This window comes from Erinaceus europaeus, chromosome X (genome assembly GCF_950295315.1).
Source record: "Erinaceus europaeus chromosome X, mEriEur2.1, whole genome shotgun sequence".
Taxonomy (NCBI): domain Eukaryota; kingdom Metazoa; phylum Chordata; class Mammalia; order Eulipotyphla; family Erinaceidae; genus Erinaceus; species Erinaceus europaeus.
Genome location: NC_080185.1, coordinates 58,568,738 through 58,582,865, shown reverse-complemented (window position 1 = coordinate 58,582,865; position 14,128 = coordinate 58,568,738). Strand labels below are relative to the sequence as shown.

Below are 14,128 nucleotides of genomic sequence, written 5' to 3'. Positions count from 1 at the left end.
ATTCAAGGGTTCTAGGACTGGGGGAAGTAGGGGCTCTATAGTGGAGATGTGAGGTTCCTGCTGTCTTAGGGTTCAAAAAGACAATCTATAGTTAATGTTATCATCACATTATTTGATAATTGGGTTAACTTTGAAAAGTCCTTTTGTTATGGTTTGCTGTACAGTACCCAGTATCTTGTATATAGCTGTGCTATTGGAGGCTTCTGATCTACTTGGTCTAGGCTTTTGAGAGAGTCCGCATATCAAATACACAGCCTATATATTTAAAAGATTCAATTTGTGTTTTGAAAAACTTTGAGACATACAATTGATTTCCCCCCTCTCATATTAATTAACTAGTGATTTATATGTCTACATTTTGCTAGGAGTGTACATAAACACCATTCCCACCACCAAAAGTGTTTCAGTTTTTAAGAATATATGAGTATGTGGGTGTCAGAATATTTCTCTGGAACAAATGATGTGGAGGATTTGACGTAGGGTCTCAAGGATACCACTGCTTTGTTCATGCCTCTTTAGATGCAAATGTTGTTTACATTTAACATAAGTAATATTTGGTTCTGGCAATCCTTACCAACTCAAGTCCAAAGACACTCAAATTCAGTACCTTTGCACTAGCAGATTATTTACGTTTCTGAACATGTCATCATGCACTGCTACCATTTCAGATGGTAGCAATTGAGAACAGCCACCAGTCACTCATTGAAAGCTAGTTGGCTCTCATCACTGTTGGAAAGTTATCTTTCCCCCTCTTTAAGGTGAGCTTGTCCCCCATTGATGTTTTCTTTGTTCCTTTTAGTTACCTCAGTGCCCTTAGTTTGTCAGAAGTCTCCATTTTCTCTTTTCACCTTCCTTCCAGTGAATTAAATGACTTGTCATGCTCTTCGAACACTTCCTTCTGCTAGGAATGTGAACATGCAATGTGAACATAGACATAAATGATTTATGACCATTCATTTAATGACCTGATAGACCATATTGCTATACTCAATACCAGACTGAAACATATAAATGATAACCATGTTAAATAAGAAGTGAGAGAAATTTCTGAGGCTGGTGTGACAGTGGAGGATGTAAAATTACCTTGCTTCAAGTTCTCCAGTTAGATACCAGAAGTTCCCATTTGTCTGTGAACTCATCTGCACAATGTCTACCAGCAATTTCGTTTGCACTTGGATTATTCTAGTATACCATTTTAAAACTAACAGGAGTGATTTTAAAGTGTAGAAATCATAACATGACTGTAGAGAATACCACGAGAGAGATTATAAATGGAACAGATGTAGAGATCATGTTGCTATTGTTTCCATTGCCCTCCTCTCCAACTACAAGGTATCTACATTGGGTGAATAAGTGATAACAAAAATGGACAGAATTATAGATATTTTATATAAATATGAAACTTCTTTGATGTATTATTATTATTATTATTCCTCAGCATTGCTTGATTCTTTTTCATTGGGAAACAGATTATATCAGATTGCTATTACAGATATGGAGGATTCTTTTTCTTCTCTTTTTGAATACATGATATGCTTTGGTGAGGGGTACGTTGTGAAATTACCTCCTTGTACTCATATTCTTAAACCATCATAATTCACTAATAAAAATAGGGGGAAGTAAATACATGATATGGTATTTCATGCAATTGTTATGCATGTTTTGGTTAGAATATATAATTGCAGGAAGTGTACTATATTTTCTATTGTTTCTGAATATTCTATACCTTATTTTATAAAGCTAGATTTCTAAGTTTTGCAGGTTAGAACTCAGCTCCGGGGTGAGGCGGTAGCGCAGCAGGTTAAGTGCACGTGGTGTGGAGCACAAGGACCAGCATAAAGATCCTGGTTTTGATCCTGGTTTAAGTCCCAGGCTCCCCACTTGCAGGGGAGTCACTCACAGGGTGTGAAACAGGTCTGGAGGTGTCTATCTTTCTCTCCCCGTCTCTGTCTTCCCCTCCTCTCTCCATTTTTCTCTGTCCTATCCAACAACAATGCGGACGACATCCATAATAACAACAATAATAACTACAGTAACAATAAAAAAGGGAAAAATTAATAAAAAGTATTCTGTCTCACTTTTTCTATGTCATTTTTCAGTTTTACTCCCATGATTTAATATTTTCAAATTTCATTTGAACTATTTCAAATTAACCTCAGTTTTGTGTTCCCAGTGTCAAAGTTGGAATCACAAAGGAAAATGAATCTTTAATGGTGAAAAGTTAGGTCATGTTTGGAGATTTAGGATGGAGTTATTAACTGACAGTTCCACAATTAGATCACAAAAGAAGCCTTCACAGTTGCCTTCTCCCTTAAACTGTCCTTATGCTACATCCCTTTACGTGCTTCCCCTTTTCCTCAGTGAAAACTTTTCTAGTCTATTACACAACTCTTGAACTCTATTGTCAGATGTTAATGAGTGACAGTTGGTTAACATTACACAGATTTATAGTACGTTTTAAAGTTAGAACTTCTTGACCAATACAGTTATGATCTTTTGACCTTACGGTTGACTGACCTCAATTTTACTTTATTTTTATTTAACCATTTTTTATGTAAATAATGATTTGTACGACAGATCATGTGCATTTTTTTCTTTTTGGACTATATATATTATTTTTAATAATTTTATATTACAAAATTACATGTCAACACCAGTTTAAATCCACGCCATTCCCATTACCAAAGTTCTGAATCTTCACTTTCCCCACTGCAATCCACCACTGTTCCCCTAAAGTTGTAGGCATGGGCCAACCATCTTCTCTACAATTATCTGTCCATATTTATACATAGTTACCTCTTCCTTTTCTGGTTCAATCCTCTCTTCCCCTCTAAGCTACTTATAACATCGTAGCTACCTCCATATGTCCCTCCCTTTTTCCGTCTCTCTTCCTTAGGGTTGATGGAGCTGGAGTGCACTCTTATTTTCATCCTATCCCTTCTCCCCCACTGATACCTTGCTTGCCATGATAGGTGTCTGCACACCCTTCCAACCTCCAACTTATGTACTCTTCCATTACCATGCACTGAGTTCTCAGTTCCCTCTCAACTCTTAGCTTTATTTCGTTTATAATTTCAAGTGCCAAATAAGTAATTTAACAATGGTTTACAATATTATAAGATTATATGGGTTTAGTTCAAATCAGAGCCACCTATCATGAAAGTTCTATGCCAGTCTGCCACCTCCAGTGATAAACATTGTAGTTCTCACAAAGTCTTGGAGGAAGTTTAAAACCCTCAGTTTTAAACTTGCACCTTTTATTAAATTATACTTATAGAGCTTAAGAAAAAAAAATCACCTGTACCTGTGAATACTTATCTTTGTATTACTTTAATAAAACATCCTGAGAAGTTTTCTAATACTGTGAATGAGAGTGTAGTATTATAGTTTTATAAAGATGTATTTTGGAAGGGTGGCACACCCAGTTAAACGCACACAGTACTATGCACAAAGACCAGGGTTCTAGCCCCCTTGACCCACCTGCAGCTGAGACCCTTCACAAGTTGGGAAGCAGGTCTGCAGGTGTCTGTTTTTCATTCTCCCTGTCAAACCCTCTCAATTTCTCTCTGTCCTATAGATTAAAAGGGGGGAAATGTAAAAATATCTGGGAGCTGTGGGTTCATCAGACTGGGACCACGCCCCAGCAATAGCCCTTGTGTTTTAGAAGAGGAAGGATGACTTTAACAATTCATTAATATCAAACAGTTCTCACATGAATGATATTATTGCAATATTAGATAAAAATAAGTATATAGCTCTCCAACGGGATTTTTGCTGCCAAATTTCTTTAATCAAAGTACAAGAGGAAATAAGTAAAGCAAGACACATATTAAAATGTTTATTTAAAAGTCCAAAAATCCCAAGAAAATGATGTGATGAATTTCTGTAGCACATATTGAAATATGTTCTTCTTTGAGTGGCTGTATGTCTGGAGAGAGAGAATTAAAATGATGTAATTTAGCAAATACTTGAAGTCCCCAATGTTTACTATCCTTTATAAACTATTAATTTTACTTTTATAACATAAGATAGATTTTTACATAAGAAAAAAAGTAACCAAATTATCACTCCTGCTCATGTAGTGCCTCAGATATGAGAACTCTATCAGTTCAGATATTTCCTTAGCTGCACGTTTTTTCTTATTTTTAATTTATTTATAAAATGGAAATATTGACAAGACCATAGGATAAGAGGGGTACAGTTTCACACAATTCCCTCCCTTGATAGCTTTCCTATTCTTTATCCCGCTGGGAGTATTGACCCAGGGTCATTATGGGGTGCAGAAGGTGGGAGGTCTGGCTTCTGTAATTGCTTCCCCACTGAACAAGGGCATTGGCAAGAGGATCCATACTCCCAGCCAGTCTCTCCCTTCCCCTAGTGGGGCAAGAGTCTAGGGAGGCAGGGCTCCAGGACACATTGGTGGGATCATCTGCCCAGCAAAGTCAGGTTGGCATCACGGTAGCATCTGGAACCTGGTGGCTGAAAAAGAGTTAAGATATAAAGCAGAACAAATTGTTGACTAATCGTGAACCTAAAGGCTGGCATAGCTCAGATGAAAATTTGGTGTCTCCGTTTTGGAAATAGCTAGTAGGTACATTTTAGGTATATTCCAAAGAACCCATGACTTTACTAGTTTTTTCCTGAGCCTGACATCTAGTATGCAGGTGGACCCAAGTTATTGTCTGGGGAGATGGTGTCATAGTTGGAAAAAGACAGGAAAGCTGAATCGGGGAAGAGTAGCTCCCAAATATGAGGAGAGTATATAAATAATGCTAACTGTAAACCCCATATTCAGCACAAAAGTCTACGTAACCTCTGCATCCCTGTAGGTCTGAGCTCACATTCTAGAGTTACGGCTAGGAACATTCCAGGCTGCACTAATTTCAGGACCTATCTTCCTTTGGGTGATAGGTAGAGAATGTTATCCAACCTCCCTTTGGAAACTGAAACATTGCTTACCATTGTTGATCCATAAAGTTTTTTTATTCTTTCTTTTTTTGTGACAGTGAGGGGTCAAGGGGTCAGGGAAATAGTTTATTTGGGTAGTGTGCCTCATTGCCATGTGCACAATCCAGATTTGAGCACGGCTCCCACTACACTGAGAGACGCTTTGGTGCTGTGGTGTATTTCAATAACTCTTCTTTTCTTTCTCCTTTAAATTTTTAAAAAATATTTATTTATTCCATTTTGTTGCCCTTGGTGTTTTATTGTTGTAGTTATTATTGTTGTTGTTATTGATGTTGTCGTTGTTGGATAGGACAGAGAAATCAAGAGAGGAGGGGAAGACAGAGAGGGGGAGAGAAAGACACCTGCAGATCTGCTTCACCACTTGTGAAGTGACTCCCTTCCAGGTGGGGACTCAAGGGCTAGAACCAGGATCCTTACGCTGGTCCTTGTGCTTTGTGCCATCTGCACTTAACCCACTGTGCTACAGCCCGACTCCCAATGACTCTTATTTTCTCTCTGTCTTTGTAAAAATTTGCTCAAAGTCACAAAAAGCTAGATATAGAATCCAGTTAATTTTACTCTAGATTACATGTTCTTAACAATTAGATTTTTCTTGTCTGCCTATTTTTCTAGGAATTTCAACATCCAAAACATATTCTCAGTTTTTAGGTGACTGAATCATTCTTAATATGCTATTTGTTTTAGATACCCATCTGGTTGACATTTTCAGCCCATTCTTAAATATTCCAATTTTACGGCCTCAATAAAAACATAGAATACATACTTCTACTTTGGATTTGTTTCTTGGATATAAATTATCAATCACACATTTCAAAAATTTTACCTAATGGAATTGATTTGTCCAAGTGAATCTTTACAGTCTCATATGATCTCTGCACTGCTTCTGCTAAAAATGAATTTTTTCTCTAACTAAATTCTTTTCAATTTTATATTCTCTAGTGTTTATTTAACATAATATATAAAAGAACAGAGAATCTCCTCTAAAATAAAATGTGTTATCTACTCTCATCAATCCTAAATGTATCTTTTTCCCTTTGCAGCCCTGTGTAATCTTCAGCCTTTGGAAGCCCTCTTCGTTATTTTGCGAGAATCAGCTCCCAAAGTAAAATCCAGCGGATGGTAAAGATAAATATCTTAAAATTCTTTTTTTTTTTACGTTTATTCTTATTTATTTATTTATTTAAAAAAGGAGACATTAACAAAACCATAGGACAACAGGGGTACACCTCCGCACAATTCCCACCACCAGAACTCTGTTTCCCATCCCCTCCCCTGATAGCTTTCCTATTCTTTAACCCTCTGGGAGTATGGACCCAAGGTCATTGTGGGAAAGGTCATTGTGGGATGCAGAAGGTGGAAGGTCTGGCTTCTGTAATTGCTTCCCCGCTGAACATGGGTGTTGACTGGTTGATCCATACTCCCAGCCTTCCTCTCTCCCTAGTAGGGTGGGGCTCTGGGGAAGTGTAACTCCAGGACACATTGGTGAGGTCCTCTGTCCAGGGAAATCTGGTCGGCATCATACTGGCTTCTGGAACCTGGTGGCTGAAAAGAGAGTTAACATACAAAGCCAAACGAATTGTTGAACCATCATGAACCTAAAGGCTGGAATAGTGCAGATGAAGTGTTGGGGGGTACTCACTGCAGACTATTGTGTACTTTTGCTTTCACCAACTAGAAATATGTAATACTCTACATAGCATATTGTGATGAATTTATATCCTGCCATTAATGGAATACTCAGTTGTTTCTTTAGAATGGAATGGATTAAATGGAAAATATTTCCATGGGGCCAGGTGGAGGTGCACTTGATTGAGTGCACATGTTACAATGCGCAGGGACCTGGGTTTGAGCCCCCTGGCCCCCACCTTCAGGAATAAAGCTTTGCAAGTGGTTAAGCTGTGGTAAAGGTGTTTCTCTATCTTTCTTCATTGCTATTGTCCCCATCTCTCTTGATTTATTTCAGACTCTACTCAATAAATAAATAAATAAAATATATTTAAACAAATTTTTTGAAGTTTCTCACAATACCTGGATAGGCATCCAGTAACTGCTGTATACAGCCTGCTGTCTGGCCCATTAAATGAAATATTCACCTATTCAGGAATGTATGTGTCCCCAGGGTGATACAAACAAACCAATCTTGGCAACCCCTAACTCTGAAACTTAATGGTATAATACCATACTAACGTGCTTATTATTGGTATTATTGCTTGTCCTGCCAGAAATTATAATGATTTGACTGCTGGTATACTACTTGTGATTCAATTTAATTATTACTCGGGATTGTGGACCATATTTGTATTGGGCCACATGATAGACCACTTCATGATAGTAATTCTGGTTCTGTTAACACCCTTTAATATATCATCACATATACGCCTCTATAGTTCAGAGTAAATAGTCAAATGACTCCCACATCAAAATGTGACTGTTGTGAACTGATCAATCTAGTTGTGTGGTCAGTATAACCACTGAATCTACAACCCAATCACTTTACAGTGTACATATTTGAAAATTCACTGAAATTTTTCACATTACTTGGATAGAAGATTCTTAACTCTAGCCTCCTCTGAAGTTTGAATGGCATTGTTATAAATCATATATTTTGGGAGTCGGGCAGTAGTGCAGTGGGTTAAGCACAGGTGGTGCAATGCGCAAGGACCAGAAGAAAGGATCCCACTTCAAGCCCCTGGCTCCCCACCTGCGGGGGAGTCACTTCACAGGTGGTGAAGCAGGTCTGCGTGTGTCTCTCTTTCTCTCAACCTCTCTGTCTTAACCTCCTCTCTCCATTTCTCTCTGTCCTATCCAACAACAACGACATTAATAACAACAACAATAATAGCTACAGCAATAAAACAACAAGGGCAACAAAAGGGAATAAGTAAATAATATTTTTTAAAATTAGGAGTACTATTAAAATAAATAAATCATATATTTTAATGTTTGACAATAAAAAATACTGAAAGGCAAACAAAAATTATATTTGGGCTGGGGGAGACAGCATAATGGTTGTACAAAAGACTCTCACGCCTGAGGCTCTGAAGTTCCAAGTTTAATCCCCCATACTGCTAAAAGCCAGAGCTGAATTGTGCTCTGGTAAAAATAATAATAATAATAATTAATTAACATTTTTAAATGATCACATGTAGTAACATATAGGTGATAAAGGAAGAAAATATGTCAGGTGGGAGAATCTCCTTTTTTTAATCTCTGACTCTTTTCTTTCAGGTCCCGCAAGTTCCACAACTTCATGGAAAAATGCATGATTAAAAATTTCTTATTTCGTCCTACTTCTGCAAACATGCTTCATCATCCATTTGTTCAAAAAATTAAAAATGAAAAACATGTTGTTGAGTCTTTAAAGAAGCATCTTACTGGAATTATTAAAAAGAGACAGAATAAAGGTAGGACCCATACGCTCTGTTTGTTTTTACTAGAGTGAATATTTAGGTGAAAATAGAATTTAGTCATTTTTAGGAAGAAATGTTTATGATTTACATGGACGGAAACAAGTTAGAAGGCTTTGATGCTATGTTTCTACTCTGTGCCATGTGCTCTAATTCATTTCCTTCTCCCATCAAACTCCAGTATAATGCTATAAGGAGCTGTTGTTGTTCCTGATAAGTGTTTATATCTGAAAAAAACATTCATATCATCACAAAAAAATTTTGTGATATGCCAATTTGTATTTTTTTAAGAAACTCCTAAGAAAATAAAGTACACTTAAAGGTGATTAAATTTGAAGCTTACTTTTATTTTAGGTGATTTTAATTGCTCCAGTGAGAGATACATTTGTAATTAGACATTTATTGACTTTTAATTCTGAGACAATGTCAAAATTGGCTTATATAGTATGTTCCAAGTGTAAGATTTAATTTATCTGTAGGTTTATGACAATAAGAGTGAGCCTCTACTATTGAAAAAAATGTATTCTCATCAAATCAAAGGGAACTACTTAGTGAGTTCTAACTGAAAAGATTGTGCAATATATCCACAGTTAAGGAATGTTACATTGACCTCTGCTCATTATTGCATTATCTTTTCTTTCATAAAAAAGGGATACCTCTGGTCTTTGAAAGAGAAGAAGCTATTCAGGAAAGGTACACCACAAGAAGATTCAGGTTTGTTAAGTTAATTACTTAAATAATTTGATGTTAGCATTTAATATAAGGCATTTGATTCTATAATGTTACCTTGAACTCCTAAAAACTTATTCCTTTACAATACAGTAAACAAATGTTCACTATTTATTTTCAGTACATATTTGAATTAAAATGTAGACATATCTCTGTTATTTTAAAGATTTACTTACTATCTGACAATAAAATAATCTGATAAATTATCAGACCATTTGTGCTGGGTATATTAGAATACAATGGATATTTCTGTTGCATTACAGTAATTATTCAGTAAAACGATTTATGCAGAAAATGCCCAGCTTTTAAAATAGGTGTATTTTCCTGTATATCTTCACTTCACTAATAATTGATTGTATGAAAAACGTTTCTATGTTAACTTTTAGAGAGCCATCTTGTACTCATGAACTTCTGAGACTACCAACCAGCAGTAGATGCAGACCACTTAGAGTCGTGTATGGAGAACCATCTCAGCCAAGGTGGTTACCTGATCAAGAAGAGCCACAAGTTCAAGCACTTCATCACCTACAGGGAGCAGCCAAGGTGTTCACACCTCTAAAGAGTCAGGCCAGTACACCAAAACCTCTGCAGGGGCAAATCCAGGCACCTCGGCGACTGCATGGAGCAGCTCAAGTGTTCATGCCACTACATGTTCAGGCCAAGTCTAGGGCATTTAGTCCCATACCAATGCAGCTTAGAGCACCTCCACGACTACGTAGGACAGCCAGGATGTTCATGCCACTACAGGTTCAGATTAAGGCACCTAGGCCTCCACGGGTAAAGGTTGAGGAACTCAAAGAGCAGCAGGTTCAGATTCAAAACCAGGGATCAAAAGAACCACAGGATTTAGACCAGGTACCAGAAGAATTTCAGCGTCAAGAGCAGGTACCAGAACAACAGCAAAGGCAGGGCCAGGCCCCTGAACAACATCAGAGACAGAACCAGGTACCTGAACAGCAGATGGCTCAGAATCAGGCTCCTGAAGAACCAGAGGTACAGGAGCAGGCTGCTGAGCCTGCACAGGCAGACGCAGAGGTAGAGGCAGAGCAACCTGAGTCATTACAAGTTCATGCCCAGCTATTCCTGCCTCTGATGTCTCAGAACCACCATGTGCTTTTGCCACTACATTTGGATACCCAGTTGCTCATTCCAGTAGAGGGGCACTCTGAAGCATCACCTCAGCCACAAAATTGGGCATTAGAACCCCCACAGGCAGTTGGAGCCATTCAAGCACTGATAGAGGGACTGTCAAGAGACTTACTTAGAGCACCCAACTCACATGACTCAAAGCCACTTGGTCCACTGCAAACCCTGATGGAAAGCCTGTCATCAAATATGTTTTACTCTCAACCAGAACAGGTGCAAAAGAAAAAATCTAAGGTATTTAGTTTAAGGGAAGCATTGGCAAAAAGACTGTCGCCAAAGAGATTCCGAGCCAAGTTAACACGGAAATCTGAAGAGTTTGAGCTCTCAGATTTAGAAGCCCGCAGACAAAGACGCCAACGCAGATGGGAGGATATCTTTAATCAGCATGAGGAAGAATTGAAACAAGTTGCAAATGTAAGTGTTTCAGGTTTTTCCATTTGATCAAGTGTTCAGCAAAAACACACCAGTTCATATTTACACCTCCCCCAGTAAATCAAATGACATAAATTTGTTGTATGGCCCAGAGAAGCCTAAGTTACTAAACTGTTGCAAATAAGTCATCCTAAAATTTCTAGATGACTATCTCTAACTTTGATAGAGAACATTTTTTTCCAGAATGATCTAGCTAGTTGCTGTCTTTGTACAGACATTGCCGAAGTACCTATTTACTAGCTGTTATTCCCAATAACTAATTAAAGATATGATATACACATTTTAAGTTGCTATTTTGGATATTTGATTTTTTTATTATAACACACAAAGAATGATCTTACTCTTAACTTCTGAGTTTGTTTCTTTGTTCTTTTTCCCCATAGAATGCTGAAAGACACAATTTAATTGGATTGCACTGTTTTTTAAGATATATAACTCAGTATTGAAATGAGAAGGAAAAGCAATTTCCAAAACATGTTGTATATAGTTATCATATGTATAGCTTGTTTCTCTAATTTTCCACTCATTTTACATAAGTAGTAGGTGATATAAATATATAGAACATAATACCAGCTATAGATTCATCTTTCCCCACTTTTTGTAAATGTGAAATGCAATATATTAACCTGTTTCAAAAAGTTTTCTTTTTTATTTCATGAGACTAAGACTGAGAGGGATGATGGGATAGAGAAGTTACTAACACCGTGATCCTAGGATAATGGACAGGAATTTATATTGTGTGTGCATGCCCATAAAGAAAATATAAAGGAGAATCCAGGAGGTTTTGTAGTAGGTTAAAGCACTAGATCTGCATACATCAGCTTCTGAGTTTGATCCCTGGCATTTCATATGCCAGAGTTATGATCTGGTGTTGTCTTCCTCCCTTCTTCCATTCCTCCCTTTCCCTCTCACACTTTGTCAAAAATAAGTATTTAAAACAGAAAAACAAAGACAAAGTATTTATACTGTACTTCTAGTCCTAAGTCCTTTGAAATACCTGGACAATATGTGAGTGTTTCAACTGACCAGATGAAAAATCCTTTTCATTGTTTTCTTCAAGTTGAAGAGACAATATTGATGAAATTTTAATGGGAACACAGTTACTGTCCTACCACACTCCTAGGGATGAATTATAGAAAAATATTTGATCATCTGAAATACATGTTTTCCACTTAAAACAGGATGGAATTTTTGAGGTATAACAATTTCCTCAGTCTTATATGATCTTACAACTTAATAGAGCTTTAGATTAGAAATTATTACTTTGAACTGCATGAGATCAGTGACTCCTCCCTGAAAAATATGTGTAGAATTGTGCTTATCTATGAACTTTTCTATGGGGGCTATATAGAATCCATCAGATTCTGAAAAGGTTACATAACAATCAGAAATTATCAGTCTAAATCAATTTTAATATACTTGAGAATTATTAGTTCAAATTGTACTTTGTGATGGTGCAAGTGTTTTTGTCTTTTTCATTTGAACAATTAAATTATTTTTTTGCTTTGTTTCAAAGGAGAAAGAAGATGAGTCATCAGACAATGATGAAGTATTCCATTCAATTCAGGCTGAAGTCCAAATAGAACCATTGCAGCCATACGTCCCAAATCCTAAAGCCAGTGATGTAAGTTTTACAACATGTTTTCTGTGATGATAGTAAGTGTTTAGAACAGTGTGATTCTTAAGCTTTGGAGTATTAGGATCTCATTGTACTCTTAAACACTGACGAACCGAGAGAAATTTTGTTTACTTATATTGTTTCGTTCAACATATGTTTTATTAGAAATTAGCAATGGAATTTAAATATCAATTAATTTCAGAACTAATAAAACTACTTCATGTTAGCCTAATAAATAAATTTTAACAAATGTACTCCTCATTTAATGCAATGGAAAACAGCTGGATTCATAGATCTGTTTCTTCAGTCTGTTTCCTTATTCTGTGTATGAAGTATCTGAGTAAAAGATACTTTTGAGTAGGGATACTTAGAAAGATTTTATGTTTAGCTTTTTCCAATAATTGTGGATATTTGTTTAAACAAAGAACACTCAGGAATCTGGTGGTGGCTCAGCCAGTAGAGCTCACATGCTGTCATATACAAGGGACCTGGTTCAAGTTCCTGGTCCCCACCAGCAAGGGAAAAGCTTCATGAATAGAGGTGCGGAACTGCAGGTGTTTGCCTTTAGCTCTCCTTCTGAATACCCATTTCCTCTCAGTTTCTCTGTCACTGTCACCAAAAGTAAAGGGAAAAAAACAAAGAAAGGGGAAAAGCAACCACCAAGAATGGCGGGTTCATCCTTGCATACAATGAGCTCCAAGGATAACCCTGGAGGCAAAACTCTGAAATTAGAGAATTGGAATCTAAATCGGGAAATTTTTGAATATTAAGTAATATTAAAATTGATTGATCTGTCTTGTGTTATGAATAAATGTTTTGCTTCAGCATGATTTTTGTATCTACATATATTGATAAGTGCAAAATTATCAACTTAATATGCATGTACATATTTTCAAGTATTTATGTTTCATTATGCAACATCAAAGAGTTTATTTTAACATCATAAAAGTTATGGAATATTAATAAGCTATCAGTACACAATAAGAAGTACTAGTTTAAACTTTTATTTTTCAATTGAAAAGCTAATTATACCATTGCTAACAATACCAGTTGGCTTACATATTTGTTATTGGAGCTTCACTGCTTCCAGCTTACTTTTATCAGATATATATATATATAGAGAGAGAGAGAGAGATATGCATGAAGTCAGAGAAAAAGATACCACAGCATGAAGATTCCTCCAGTACAATGTGGGAACCAGGAGGAAACCTGGGTCATGTACATAACAAATAAGGTACACTACCAAGGTGAGTTATTCTATTGACTCCATATAGCTTTTCTCATTAACTGACCAGCTTATGTCACTGATATTTTCCCCTGTAGTTTCTTATTCCATTGATGATTTCAAGAGGTATTATGCATATTTTTAAAATTAAGAACTTGTAGTTATCATGACCCAGAGAGGTTGCTGATTGGGATGAGTATATTTTTGCATATGTGAAGCAATCTCTAGTACAGTAATCTCTCGCTTTCTCTTTATGGTAAATAAAGATTTTTATAAAATTTTTAATTTTCAAAAGAAGTCTTACACACAAAAAAAGCAAAATAAAACGTCAAAAAATCATTAATCCCCCAATAAAGAAAGTAAAAAGTTAAAATAAGGGAAATAAAATTGGGCAGAACACAAAATATACATCGCAGAAATGTTAATGTAAAAGATTACAACAAAAAACATAAAAGACGAATGGTATATCATCAATAGCAGTCATGGGGATGAAAATCAGTATTTTTATATTTTCATTAGAAAATATTAGATATTAAGATTTAGGATACGTATTTATTAATGACAAATTTTTGTACATTTCCAATGGACTATAAATCCAACCAC

General features: G+C 36.3%; 1 protein-coding gene across 2 annotated transcripts in view; it reads left to right on the top strand.

Annotated features, from left to right (window-relative positions):
* Window positions 1-14,128, top strand: part of NRK (Nik related kinase) — a 155,573-nt gene that overhangs the window by 95,700 nt on the left and 45,745 nt on the right. For both annotated transcript variants that reach the window (XM_060182704.1, XM_016193796.2), the window contains exons 10-14: window positions 6,009-6,087; window positions 8,197-8,372; window positions 9,026-9,089; window positions 9,491-10,664; window positions 12,199-12,306. In XM_060182704.1, the coding sequence (XP_060038687.1) occupies window positions 6,009-6,087; window positions 8,197-8,372; window positions 9,026-9,089; window positions 9,491-10,664; window positions 12,199-12,306 (1,601 nt within the window). The remainder of the gene's footprint in view (window positions 1-6,008; window positions 6,088-8,196; window positions 8,373-9,025; window positions 9,090-9,490; window positions 10,665-12,198; window positions 12,307-14,128) is intronic.